Consider the following 14714-nt stretch of genomic DNA (forward strand, 5'->3'; position numbering starts at 1 on the left):
AAGTTTCAGCTGAAAGCAACCTAAATCCCCTTTACATTTAGTTAATAAGAAAAGCAAATAGGGCATATGGGGGAGTTTATCTGAATAACTTGTTTGCTCATGTGGTCTTAAAACTAAACTTTGAGCTGGATGGCCCTCTTGTGGGGAGGTCGACTGGGGAGATTACCCACTAATGGTGTTTGCTTTAGGCTCTAAACCTGGCCTTTAATCTTACTCTACAGGTGTGATGACTTAAAAGCCTCTGTTCTTAAATTTTACTGAATTAATGTCTCACTGGCTGGTGAAGACTGGCAGTCCCAACTGTTTACAGCACTCTCCAGGGAGTCTGTAAGCACCCCAGACACTCAGTAAAACTAGCAAAGCATAATATCTGTGTGTCAGCATACTTTATTCATCCATTGTTGAGTACGGGTTTGCAGGACAGACCCCCGCAGGTGGTGGCCCTGACATTTGAGCCACACCCCTTTGCTTCAGAGTTCCCAACCTTAAGATTCTATGTGTCCTTTGGCTTTTCCTTACAAGCAGAAGTCATTGCTAAATAATATTATGACACATCTTTATTCCCATAGTGCTAGTCAACAACATTGATCACAATCACAATCCTCTGAGTGGCACCCCAAAATTGAGAAAGGCAGAGAAATGAATAATTCAATAATGCTGAAAGTCATCAATGTAATCAAAATTCCCTGTAACAGAAGAAGAAAACAAAGAGTAATGTTAGTGCAGTAATGGTTTTTCTGATTATAATGATGTAGTGATGCCCACGTAATAAAAGCTACCCCACATATCTCAAGTGTATCTGATGCTTAGGAATCAAATCAGTGGAGGATCATGGGAGTATACATTTATTTTAGCATACCATAGCATAGAATATTATATTTTTAGAGAAAGGCATATAAAATAATACGATTTTTGATTTGTATATGTAGGAAATACTCCATTTTATAAATGCATGAAATGCAAAGAAATGCATATATAAAAGGTAGTCTAATGAACAGGAAAGAAAGAATGTGAAGAAACAGGAACAAGATGGAATTAACAATAAAAAAGGAGGCTGGGCGCAGTGGCTCATGCCTGTAATCCCAGCACTTTGGGAAGCCAAGGCGGGCAGATCATGAGGTCAACAGATCAAGGCCATCCTGGCCAACATGGTGAAACCTAGTCTCAACTAAAAATGTAAAAATTAGCTGGGCAGGGTGGTGCACACCTCTGTTCCCAACTTTTTGGGAGGCTGAGGCAGGAGAATCTCTTGAACCCGGGAAGTGGAGGTTGCAGTGAGCTAAGATTGTGCCACTGCACTCCAGCCTGGGCGACAGAGCGAGATGCCATCTCAAAAAAGAAAAAAAAGTGTATTTTATCTTTTTTTCTTTTCACATCAAGGTATATCACATTTTTATCATCCCAGTAGGTTCTCTTGTGTCCCTTCCCAATCAATTCTCCCACCCCACTGAGAGTCAACCATCCTTCTGATTTCTAACATCATATGTTAAACTTGCATGTTTATTTTCTATCTGAAATTGTTTGACTCAATATAATAACTTGAAATTCATTCATGCTGCTCTATGTGTCAGTATGTTGTTCTTTTATATTGCTGAAAAGTATTCTATTATTTGAATAATTACATATTTTTTAGCCATTCTGTTGTTGATAGAAATTTGAATTCCTTACCAGTTTAACTATGATGAATGGGGCTGCTATAAACATTTTTGTATATACCATGAGACATAAAGTAGGTGTATGATTAACTTTGTTAAAAAAAACACCAAATAGTTTTCCAAGGTGGTTGAACCATTTTACATTTCCATTTTCCATTTCCACCAAAAAGGTTTAAGAGTTCCAGTTGCTTCACATTCCTTCCAACACCTGGTATTGCTGGTCTTTTTAGTTAAAATGATTCTGGTGGATATGGAGTAGTGTCTTATTGTGATTTTAATTTGCATTTATCTGATGATTAATAATGTTGAGCATATTCTCACATGCTCACTAGCTATGCATCCATCTTTCTTTGTGAAATACTTGCCCAAGTCTTACTCTCTTTTTTTGACCTTTTATTATTGATTTTCGGGAAGGTTTAATATATTCTAGGTATGAGTCTTTTGTGAGATATATATATATATATATATATATATATATGGAGAGAGAGAGAGAGAGGAAATTTTCTCCCTTTCTGTGCTTTGGTAGTTCATTTTATTTTATTTTTACCCTCTGGTTAGTCCTTTTATGTTCTATCTAAGAAAGCTTAGTTTACTCCCAAGGTGGTGAAGAAATTCTCATAAGTTCCCTGCAGCTCACCTCCTCAAACTTTATAGTTTAGGATTTCACATGTAGGTGTATCACTGATTGATGTTTGAATGTAAAATCAATTGTGTAATTCTGGTATCCAGTGACTAGGCCATGGTATATTATCATGTATAATGCTGAATTTGATTTTCTAATATTTTGTTTCAGATTTATTCACAAAGTTTACAAGATAGAATTATCTGTAACTTTTAAATATTTTATAATGTCCTTATCATATTTTCACGTCAAACTTGGGACAGACAGCCTCACACAAATACTTGTGAGTTGAGAAGTGAACTTGGAAGTAGTTTAATGTTGTTTCTTTTCTAAATGTTTAGAAGAATTAGTCTGCTCCTGCAAGGCTTTGTTTTCTCTTTTTGAGAGAAAGTTTTAACTTTTTTATTTGATTTTTTATTAGATATAAGACTAGTTAGATATATATTTTTTTTCCTGTGTTAGTCATGGCAGGTGGTTTTGCATAGTTTTGGTAGGTAGGTTTTATAAGACATTTGTCAGTTTCAACTAAAGCATCAAATAATCTTTATGTTCATAATATTCTTGTATATTCCTGGCTATTGTATTTATAGTGATATACCATCTGATAATGATAATTTGTGTTTTCTCTTTTTTTTAATACCTAGGAGTTTATAAATTTTATTAGTTTTTCAAACATCCACATTTTAGCTTTATTTTTATCTTGTCTATTGTTTGTGTTGCAGTTCATTAGTTTTTAATCTCTACTCTGTTATCTCTATTATAGAATACTATATCTGAATTCTTTCATTTTCTTTAAATTTAATTTTTTAATCTAATTTCTTGATATGAATATTTAGGTAATTTTGAGTCTATTTTCTGTCCCAATACTTGCACTTGAGTTTATAAAGTTTCCATTAATCATGCTTCAGTTGTAATCAATTTAAATAAATATTTATATTATTTTGTTTTTAATGTATTTTTTATTTCTATTGTAAATTCTTTGAGCCCTGTAAAACTTAGAATTTCAAAGCAGTTTTTGGGATTTATTTTTGCCTTTTAAAAATTGACATTTAATTCAATTCCATTGTTTTCAGAGAACCTACTGTGTATAATTTTAATCCTTTGAATTTTGTTGAGGCGTGCAGGCTCAGCAAATGGTTAATTGTTGAAAATGTTCTAAGTAAAATCTCTCAATTTTGTTAGTTTTTTTGTTTTCTTTTTGGAGATGGAGTCTCACTCTGTCACCCAAGCTGGAGTGCAGTGCTATAATCTCTGCTCACTGCAAACTCCACCACCTGGATTCATGTGATTCTCCTGCTTCAGCCTCCTGAGTAGTTGGGATTACAGGTGTGTCACCATGCCCTGCTAATTTTTGTATTTTTTAGTATAGAGAGTGTTTCACCATGTTGGTCAGGCTGGTCTCGAACTCCTGACCTCAAGTGATCCGCCCATCTCAGCCTCCCAAAGTGCTGGGATTACAGGCCTGAGCCACTGTGCCCAGCTATTTCACCTTTATTTTTGAAGAACATTTTCACCAGGCCTAGATTTCTAGGTTGGCATTATTTTGTTTAAAGATGTAATTCCATTGTCTTCTCACTTCCATCAGTTAGTTAGATAGGAGGAATAAGTTCAAGAGATCTGTTGTACAGCAGGACAGTAATGACAGTATATTGTATTTTTAGAAAAATTTTACTTCAAGTTCTGGGATACATGTGCAGGATATGCAGGTTTGTTACACAGGTAAACATGTACCATGGTGATTTGCTGCACCTATCAATCTGTCATCTAGGTTTTAAGCCCCACATGCATTAGGTATTTGTCCTAATGCTCTCCCTCCCCTTGTCCCACTAACCCCCAACAGGCCCCACTGTGTGATGTTCCCTTCCCTGTGTCTATGTGTTCTCGTTGTTCAAGTCCCACTTATGAGTGAGAACATGCCATATTTGGTTTTCTGTTCCTGTGTTATTTTGCTGAGAATGATGGCTATTGTATTCTTAAAAGTGCAAAGACAGCTAATGTTAAGTGTTCTCACTGCAAATGTGATAACTATAGTAGGTAATGTGTTTGTTAATTAGCTAGGTTTAAACATACCACAATGTATGTATGTACTTCAAAATATATACAATAAATACATGTGATTTTATCTGTCAATTAAAAATATCAGTTGACAGTGTTATGTAGTTGCTTGGTGTAGTGTTCTATATATGACATTTAGGTCAATTTTATCAATTGTGTTCAGAATCCTTTAATTTTATAGTCTTTCTACATATTCTTTCAGTTGCTGAGAAATGTGTGCTAAAATTTCATGTGCTGATTTTAGCTTTCTCTACTCACATTTTAAGCTGAGTTAGCTTTTCCTGTTGATTTTGAGTTGTTATTAGGAGCGTTCAAACTTAGAAATGTAATGTTTCTCTTGTGGATTGATTCTTTTATTATAGGAAGTTCCCTATCCTATGGGTACTAATGCTTCTTAAGTCCATTTGTTTGTTACTAGTGTAGCTGTTTCTTGTAAACAGACTGCAGTCGTGTTTTTGTTTTTGTTTTTTTTAACTTTTATTTACTGGGACAATCTTTTTTTAATTTTCAAGTTTTGATTTTCCATTTTTTATGGGTTCATAATAGTTCTAAATAGAAAATCTGTTTTGCTTTTTATAATTTTATATTCCCTGAGGTATTTTAAAGTTTATTGTTTATTTCTTAAAACATGATAAGTATTGTGGTTTTAAAATCTCTTCTAATATACTTACTATCAGAATTTATGGGTGGTTTTGTTTTTGTTATGTTCTGTTTCTATTAGTTGTTATTTGCATTGTCTTATTTGTTTTCATGCGTCTTTGAGTGCTTACTGTTAATTTTCAATGGAAAATTTGATAGGAATTTCTTAAGATTAGTGACGTTTTTCCACTAGATAGACTTTGGTTTTGCTTCTGTCAGGTACCAGGGGCACCACATATGAAGACCAAATTCAGGTGGAGTATTTGGCTCACCCAGTTCATGCTTAGCAAAGGTCAGTGGGGATCAGGGCATGTGAGGAGGTTGTCGAGGGGTTTGGTCAGTGGCCACTTTTCAAATACTTTTTCAACTTTGTTCAGCAAGTCTTCTCTGCTATTTTGGGGCAGGGTACTTTGTATATCTTTTTGCTTTTACCTGAAGAGCATAGTAGCCTATCAAAGACCTAGTTTAATGTGGAGAAAGTCTCTTTTAAGTCTTGGTCCCTTGAGTGGAGTGAATGAAGCCTTGACTTCTTTCTCTTTCAGTCTACATGGGCCAGGGATTGGATTCCAAATGGATATCACTGGCAAACGGGCCTGAAGGTACAAGCAGTTTTGGCGCTCTTCAGAATTCCACTTGTAAATTTCAGGTTGTAGGCTTTCATCTAAAAATTGATCTAGTAGTTCCAGCTGATGTTTCAGGTTTTTAACGCCTTTAAGTTTGTTTTGTTTTGTCTTTTAATATAAAACTTTTGTTTTCAGAGAAGAGTTGATCCAAATATCCATACTTACCATCACCAAAACCAGTCTCCCTATTTTCTACTCTTCAGTCCTGCTTGCTTGCTTGCTTGCTTTTTCTTTCTTTCCTTTCTTTTTCTCTCTTTCTCTCCCTTCCTTTCTTCCTTCCCTCCCTCCTTTCTTTCTTTCTTCTTTCTCTCTCTCTCTCTTTCTTTCTTTTCTTTTCTTTTCTTTTCTTTTCTTTTCTTTTCTTTTCTTTTCTTTTCTTTTCTTTTCTTTCTTTCTTTCTTTCTTTCTTTCTTTCTTTCTTTCTTTTTCTTTCTTTCTTTCTTCTCTTTCTTTCTTTTTCCTCTCTCTCTCTCTCTCTTCTCTCTTCCTTTGTAGACAGAATCTTGCTCTGTCACCAGGTTGGAGTGCAGTGGCACAATCTTGGCTCACTGCAACCTCCGCCTCCTGGGTTCAAATAATTGTCCTGCCTCAGCCTCCTGAGTAACCACATGTAGCTAAGTTTTGCATTTTTATTAGACACTAAAAATTTCACCATGTTGGCCAGGCTGGTCTTCATCTCCTGACCTTATGATCTGCCCACTTCAACCTCCCAAAGTGCTGGGATTACAGATGTGAGCCACTGTGCCCGGCCTCAGTCCTGCTTTCTATGAACTTGGTGCATTCAAATATCAAGTATTTCTTAGGCTCTGTTGTAAGAAATATCTTCTATTAGGAACCCCTTTGCCTTAGGGAGTGGGTTTTCAATTTCCTCAGCAGTTTTTGATGCGTTTGTTAACTCCCTTTTTCTCTCCATGTGGATCAACCCTTTTACATTATTATTATTATTATTTTTGAGATGGAGTCTCACTCTGTCACCCAGGCTAGAACGCAGTGGCATGATCTCGGCTGACTACAACTTCCACCTCCTGGGTTCAAATGATTCTCCTGCCTCAGCCTCCTGAGTAGCTGGAATTATAGGCATGCACCACCACACCCGGCTAATTTTTATATTTTTAGTAGAGACGAGGTTTTACCATGTTGATCAGGCTGGTCTCGAACTCCTGACCAGCTTACATTCTTTTACACTAATCTTAGTAGTATTTTGAAAGGAGCTGAAATAAATGCCTCTTTTCAATCTTATCATTTCTTTATTGGAAGTTCAGCCTGTTAAAACCAGATCAAAAACTGTGAAAACACGCCACTGTGATTCTAATGTACATATAGAACTATGAACTGCAGCCATACTGCTGTACCTTTACTTTTTTTAGTATATCGTTTTATATTTGTATTACACTGATTTGTGTATATGTTTTATCTCTTGTGTTCCTGTGAATTCCTAAAGGTGAGAGTTATAATGTGTTTGTTTTTCTCTTCCACAGTGCCTGGTATAATGTCTGTCAAATATTATGGATTTCAAAAATGTTTGTCAGTAAAAGAAAATACATGTGTATCCATAACATTATCTGGATGGTGCTGATTGAGTGCTAATAAATATTTTTTTTCTACTTACTCCTCACTATATAAATCAACATACTTACCATGAATAGGACAGTAACAGCTTTACACTGACTATTTTGGTGAGAATAGCCACAAATGTAGTTTTGATCTAGGATGAAACCAAATGTGAGGAGAATGATTCCAGCTGTTGCTCCCAGGGCACTAAGAAAATTCATGATTCGGCTCAGTGCTATCTGAAATAGAGTAAGAACATAACAATGTGACTTAGGCCCAGACTGTACTATAAACAAAGCAATGAGTGCAGAGAATGGAGAGCAGGATCTTAGTCACAGCATCACAATGACACAAGGCAGCTGTGTGATCCTATGTGCATTGCTTCACATCTTTGGGCTTCAGGCCCTCCTCTACCCAATGAGGGAATCTGGTGAACTTTTAATAATGTTTCCATTCCCCATATTCTATGTGTAAGTTAACTCTCACTCAGTTGGCAGGAAGGGTGTGCCTAGGACAATTGCATTTTGATGCTCTGGTGAAAGTCATGGTCTACACTTTTGTTTTAAGACTCCTATGTTTAACTAAATGCTGCGCTTCTCTGCCATTTTAATTTCTTCCTAAAATGAAAAACTAAGGATTTTCAGTCCTTTGCTAAAATCATGTATTGACATAGTAATATCTTATGTCTTCAATTATTTGAGTAAAGTAAAAGTATTCTACTTATAACTTACCTACATCTTTACATTCAGTAGCACTATATTCTTTATTTTGATATTCTGTTTCTGGTGTAGATTGTCTACAGTTTGCCTTTTACATGAGTCAAAGTAGTGCCTATCAAAGTGCCTGGTAAATACCCCAAAACCAAAAAATAACGAATAAGTAACTGGAATTTTGAAATAATTCTACCATTAATTGGCTGGGAATTTGAACAAGCTATTTAACAATTCTAAGCCTCAGTGTCTTCATACATAAAATAATAACTAAACTAGATGACCTAGAAAGACTTTCTCTTCTGGCACAGTGGCTTATAATTCTAGAAAAGCAGGAAGCAAATGCTGTTTATTGGTATCAATACTTGATAGTTTGTGGAATTATGGTGACCTAATGACTTAAAAATTTTTTTCAAGGCCAGGATAAATTATTTCAAAGCTATATATTTTTAATAAAGTGGAAATGTAACTTTTTACAAAATATATTTTTAACAAAGTAGAAATATAACTCACCAGAGTTTCTGTGGTTTTTCTTTTCAGTGCAATTAGGAAGGCTCCAGAATTAATGAACTGTTAAGAGGAATAAATATCCTAATGATGGCCACGTTTAGCTGATGTTGAGTTCTTACAGAGTAGACTTCCATGCATTTCTTTTACATGCCTGCCTCTGAGTTCGCACACTCCTCAGGGAAGTGAGAAAGGTGAGTTGCTTTATATGAGTTTCCACAAATGGATTAGTGGATAAAACACTGGACTGGAAATCTGCTTTAGTCCTATTTATTTGAACATTAACATTTTAAAAAAATGATACAGTACTTTGGTTTGCTCATCCACGTTCCTTTGATAGCTATTGTGGACTCAGCTTTGATCTCATGACACAGTGATGTCAGGTCAGTTTATAATAATTAAGATTGGATTCCATCTTACTACAATCCAGTATGTTCTCTTGGATGGGAACATAAGGCGGGGTTTCAGCACATGTGCTGGTAATTCTTTAAAAGCTCCAATAATTTTCTTGGAAGTGGGTCACATGTGGTAGCATCATTGTCTAGTGGAAATTTCAAAGCTGATTACGGCACATCTGTGTTTAAATTTGCAGCCCCGTTGTGAGTATTTTCCAGCCTCATCTTTCCATCCTCACTCCCTGTGCTCAACTTTGCTAGTTCACGTAATGGAAAATGCTCTCCCATTCCGTCAGCCTTTGCTCATATTTCTCTCTTGGCATACAATAAGACATCCCTGATCCTTACACTCCGGCATCCCGACTCCCATCTTCTGTGTGTGTTCTCATCTGATGAATCACTCACCCTTGAAAACTTGCTCAAGCTGGAAATGTCTCTGGGCAATGTCTTCTCTGTTTTGTTGGTGCCTTTCCTATGGAGACAGCCCCCGTGTCTATTCACCCTCATCATACCCCCTGCTAATTGCCTGACTGCTCTCTCAACTGAGACCTTGAACTCAGGGACTGCTTTCTTTTTTCTGAATCCATTGCCATGCCCATTATCTGCCACTAAATTAGGTCCTAAGTTAATGTGTATTGATTGTGACTACATTGGGTTGAATAAATACCTCTCTGCCACTCAAAAGGTATATCTGAGAAACACTCTCCACTCACTTCTGTCAAGAATAAATTGTTCCTTCATCTCTGCTTAGATAAGCACTTCCTGCACCTCTGTGATAACATTCATCACACTGCCTTGAAGTAACCTGTTTTCATGTTTTCTTGCTAGACTGAGAGGGTTTTGAGGGAGAGGCTCATTGCCTTGCTCTGTGTATCTGGCTTATAATAGATGGTAACTAATTTTGAATGAATGAATAGCCAAATAAACAATGTAAAGCAAAAGAAATATTCCCAAAGGAACTTCAAGACCTGATGGTGGAATATCAGTGACTGTGATGAATTAATGGGGAAATAATTTCAACGATGTTAAATTTTTGTGCTTTTGAAAGTGTATCATACAACTGGATTTAGCTTACTTCATTGCTAAGAATTCTCTAACATCCTGGTTAGCATGGCTTCAAATTGAACTTGATTGACTATACTCACCAAAACAGAGCCCCAGAATGGATATCCGGAAAGAAATATAAAGGGAAACCTTGGATATGGTTTTACCAAGGTGAAAAGGAAGATAGCTCCAAAAGAAAAGGTCATAATTCCAAATAGGATCTGGATAGTCTGCAAACAGAGGAAAAAGTTACGGTGAGGAAAGCAAAGTGCCCTTCTGTTTAGAAGATCTTCTTTTGGTTAAAGGATTTGACAATTACTCTCTTTTGGTAATTAAAGGAAGGATAATAGAAGTCCCTTTATGATGCTCCTGGGTGCTTTCTTTTATTTGAGACAAAGTCTCACTCTGTCATCCAGGCTGGAGTGCAGTGGCTCAATCTCAGCCCACTGCAACCTCCGCTCCTGGATCCAAGTGATTCCTGCTGCAGCCTCCTGAGTAGCTAGGACTACAGGTGCCCACTACCACGCCCGGCTAATTTTTTGTATTTTTAGTAGAGACGATGTTTCACCATGTTAGCCATGATGGTCTCGATCTCCTGACCTTGTGATTCGCCCGCCTTGGCTTCCCAAAGAGCTGGGATTATAGGCGTGAGCCACTGCGCCCAGCCCCGACTCTTGGGTACTTTCTTAATTCTTCTATCTAGTATTTGATGATAGATAAAATGATCTAAATCATTGCTCCTGAAAATGTGGTCCATGGTTTCACAACATCAGGATCACCTGGGAGCTAGAAATGAGAACTATCAGGCCCTATCCCACACTTACTGAACAGTCTCCAGGTGAGGCTGGGAAATCTGTACCTTCATAAGCTCTTCAGCTCTTTATCCCATAATTACGAACGTTTGAGAAACACTGAATTCTAAATCACTATAGCAGCCTGGCCTCGAGCAGGATTGGACTGTGAGGAACCCCGCCTGGAGATGACCAATTCTCTGAGCCTGTTGAGGTATTGTCACACTCTCAGGTCCAGAGCACTCCTCATCTTTTCGGTTTATTTATTTTTCTCCCTCTCTGAGCCACTCTTGTTACGCACTGTGACACCAAGCAGTGGTTTGACAAGTGCTAGGGAAGACTAATGAGAACAACATGCAAAAATGGAAGGTGTACAATGTGTGAATCTGTGTGCTCTGCTCTCATCTTCTCAGTCCACCTTCTCAGTCTGAGTAGTCTCACTTTTTCAGTAGGTGAGTCCTAAATGACAGCATTTTTTGACAAGTCCAGACCCACATTATTAGTTCTTGCCAAACATCCTCTCTAAATGTCCCACTAACACTCTATATTCACTTTGTCTTAAAGAGGAATTGGCATGGGCTCCTACCTTAAAACATGTGCCAAGAGATAATTTCCCCATCCTGTTACCTGCCTCTGTAGAATACACATAGGGGCAAGCCTTACTTACCCCTAAGACTTTCATTTTTGTAGCAAATAATTTTTGCAAGGGGCTTTGAGTTGAAAAGGTTGTGGCTGAAAAGTCTGTTGACTCATCTTCTGGAGCACTGATTTCTGGAGGGAATACCAGAAACACTGGACTGTGTGCAGTGCTTGAATCCATGGTGGTGTCGTTGATAATTTGAAAGGAAAGGATTTTGTTGGTACTTCAGTCTAGACCATGTTCGTTTCTTGTGCTAAGGCTGCTGGGAGCACTGGAATTGTTTGCTTTGTCTTGGAATTATAGAACCATAGAGTCACAGAGTCATAGAATCTTAGGACTGCTCGAGATCCCTAGATGGCTATAATTAAAATGCCTGGGACTGGGGATCAGAGAACCTGACAAGTAGTCCCAGTTTAGTTGGGAACTTACTGTGACTTTGGGCAAGTCACATCCCCTCTCCTGGTTTTCGATTCCTCATATATACATTGACCAGATTGGACTAGGTGATCTACATATAAAGACATTTTAGGGCCAGGTGCTGTGGCTTATACCTGTAATCCCAGCACTTTGGGAGGCTGAGGCGGGCAGATCACTTGATGTCAGGAGTTCGAGACCAGCCTAGCCAAACCCTGTCTTTACTAAAAATATAAAATATTAGCCAGGTGTGGTGGTATGTGCCTGTAGTTCCAGCTACTCAGGAGGCTGAAGCGTGAGAATCACTTGAACCCAAGAGGCAGAGGCTTCCTCGAGCTGAAATTGCACTGCTGCACTCCAGCCTGGGCAACAGAGCGAGACTCTGTCTCAAAAAAGAAAAAAAAAAAAAGACATTTTAGTTACCCAATGGCAACTAGAACACTAGATACACATTTATTCCAGTTCCCTATCTTCAGACACATCTAGAATGCAAAACCTCTCAGTCCACAGAACAAATTAAACACTTCTTAAAATATAGATAACATCCATTTTTCCTGTCCCCTTGTGTTTTTGCCACCTGATTTAAGTAACTTAACTGTAACAAATCCCTCAAAATGTAGTTACTTCCAGCAACCACCACCGGCTTTTGTTTACATATCTGTGGGTCCTTGTGTGTGGTTTATCTCATCTGGGGCTGCTCAGCACTTCTCTACAAGGCTTTCTTGTGCAACTGTGGTCACCTGGTGGAGTGCCCAATTACGTGAGTTAGGATGGACTCAGTCATGTTTCTGGCAGTTGGCAGACTCTCAGTTCTCTTCCAATTCACAAATACTTTTCAAACCTCTGCTGAGTCATGTGTGCTAATGTCATATTGGCCAAGCAAATTTCATAGACAACCCAGATTCCAAGGGGAAGAAAATAGACCCCCTAACGTCTTCATGGGAGGATCTGTATTTTCACCTTGAAAGGACAAGAATGAAGGGAAGGGAACAATTTGTGTCTATTTTTAACTGTACCTTGTCATTTTCTGGTGTTTCCTGTGGAGATCAGGTCTTCCTTAATTGAACCTCATGATGTGACAGCCTCTAGCCACTTGCCAGTTAGAACATTTGAAAAGACCACCCCTCCCTCACAGTTTCTTTTCTCTGAATGTACCCATCTCTTGTTCAATTTCCTATGGATGTTGAATCATAGTGGTGATTATCCTTCATGAACATCATCTGATGTTGCATTAGTATTCCCTAAGTTAAGCACACTCCGTTGCAACATACTTTTATAAAACACCATTTGACCCTAATTATTCAGGTTTTAACTTGGCTCTAGATCTTTCCTAATTTTCATGTTTTCTCCCTCTAAGCATGATGACTAGCACAGTGTTCTAATAGTTGTCTGACGAGTGGCAGGAATGGAGCTTTAATGTTTATTATTCTTTAATTCATGCAGGCTAATTCTAGTGATGCAGTGAAAGACTTACTCTTTGGAGAAGAGAAACCTAGAATGAACCCCAAGCCCTTCTATTTACCAGTTATGGGGCCTAGGCTAAATTACCTATTAATTTACATATATAAAAACATTACATTTCTTTTATGAGAATAAAAATTGTCATACAGTTATTATGAGTGAATTTTAAAGTACATGGAATGTAGTAGATACTAAGTGAATTGTAGTAATAATAAAAATAAGAGGAATAAGTATTATTTCTCTTATTATTGCCATTTTTAGCATTGTAGCCAGATAATTTGTCTTGCTTTATGTTTGCATTATTTCCAAAGTTCATTTTGGTTGATTCTTTGCAGGCTAAATGTATTTCTATGAGCTTAGCTGTAAACTGGAAATGTCACACTGAGTCATTCCAGACATTATTTTATAATTTCTCCATTTCAGGGTGGCTGTGGAATTCCGTGGCTTCCTGCTAATAAATGTGTTCATACATTGATGACATGTATCTGTTGAGTACTTCAAAAATTTTCCTTATCCTCGGATTTCTTCTTATTTTCCAATCTGCCAAAACCTACACTTTTAATGGAAAGTACTCTAGCCTTAAGGTGGTTTATGGAATAATATATATCTTTGTATTGGTTAATCTTCTAAAATTAAGCCTTAATTTCAAGCTTCTTATTGCAAGAAGTTATGATGATCCAAGGGATCAAAGTTCTCTGACCCATAGTCAATAGGATTAGGCCTTTCCTCACAGCCTCTCTCTGCCTCCCTTGCTGGAAAGTTTCAAGAAAAATACTGTATTCTTTCTCTCATTCTTCTCTTATTGCAACTGAAAGTAATTTTTTTGTTTTGTTTTTGAGTTTCTTTTATTTTTCTCTGTTGCAAAGCCCTCCTTTAAAAAGATCCATATCCATACTCTGGGGAGAGCAACTTTGGGAGCCGAGTTAGAGCAGTCAACTCTTGTGTCCATATGTCACCTGCCTAGGAGTCCCCAAATCCCCCAGTTTTCTTTTGTTTTTTAAAATGATAAAGAATAATAGTGTCTTTAAATCTTATCTCATGAATGACGTAAAGTCTAGCGTCACTCTCAACGTCTCCAGACATTTCTTGGAAGGAGCAAGTGAACAGGAGGGAAGGGGAGCAACTGGGGCTTCTATCATTCTGAAGTGGTCTCAAGCTCTGATTTTCTGCATCTATTGAATTCTTAGTTTTTTCTGCATGTCCAGGCTTCTGTATATGATGACTGTTTTTCTCATTGCATTGTCCTGCTGGTTATCATCCTAATTCTTCACTACTCTAAGGTAGTACCAGCACAATCTTGCGTGTATAGTATACTTTAAAAATAAGATAGAAGATTCTACAGAACCTACAAAGGCAGCACCAGGGATATCCTATTGTACCTTCTGACATAAATACTCTAATTACTATTTTTGGACTTACACATAAATATTAGATATTCCCTTTGTGACTACCTAGGAATTTTATGTTTAAAGAACAAAAAGATACTTTGTTTCATTGTGGTCAGATGGGATTTTTATGACCTCACACCCTTTTCCAACCTGCAAGAAGAAAAAGTGTATATTAGTCTGCTCAGGCTACTATGGTAAATTAGAATGACTGCTTCCTTT

The 14714-nt window shown here is 37.4% G+C and overlaps 1 protein-coding gene across 1 annotated transcript; it reads right to left on the minus strand.

The window, feature by feature from the left end:
• Window positions 1–539: 539 nt before the first annotated feature.
• On the minus strand, window positions 540–11502 carry LOC116554967 (membrane-spanning 4-domains subfamily A member 5). The gene is made up of 5 exons (XM_032283286.1): window positions 11260–11502; window positions 9903–10031; window positions 8369–8425; window positions 7232–7384; window positions 540–686 (listed from the first exon to the last, which is right to left on the minus strand). Exons 1-5 carry the CDS (start codon window positions 11410–11412, stop codon window positions 576–578), a joined length of 603 nt encoding a protein of 200 aa, XP_032139177.1. The 5' UTR covers window positions 11413–11502; the 3' UTR covers window positions 540–575.
• Window positions 11503–14714: the final 3212 nt, after the last annotated feature.

This window comes from Sapajus apella, unplaced genomic scaffold (genome assembly GCF_009761245.1).
Source record: "Sapajus apella isolate SASKATOON/1434 unplaced genomic scaffold, GSC_monkey_1.0 scaffold14, whole genome shotgun sequence".
Taxonomy (NCBI): domain Eukaryota; kingdom Metazoa; phylum Chordata; class Mammalia; order Primates; family Cebidae; genus Sapajus; species Sapajus apella.

Excerpts from the sequence above, each read along its gene's own strand:
- LOC116554967 (XM_032283286.1), bottom strand. The coding sequence starts at position 11,412 with ATGGATTCAAGCACTGCACACAGTCCAGTGTTTCTGGTATTCCCTCCA. Across the intron at positions 10,032-11,259 it reads CAAAAATGAAAGTCTTAGGG|ACTATCCAGATCCTATTTGG; the intron begins GTAAGTAAGGCT and ends CTCTGTTTGCAG. Across the intron at positions 7,385-8,368 it reads GAAAAACCACAGAAACTCTG|ATAGCACTGAGCCGAATCAT; the intron begins GTGAGTTATATT and ends ACTCTATTTCAG.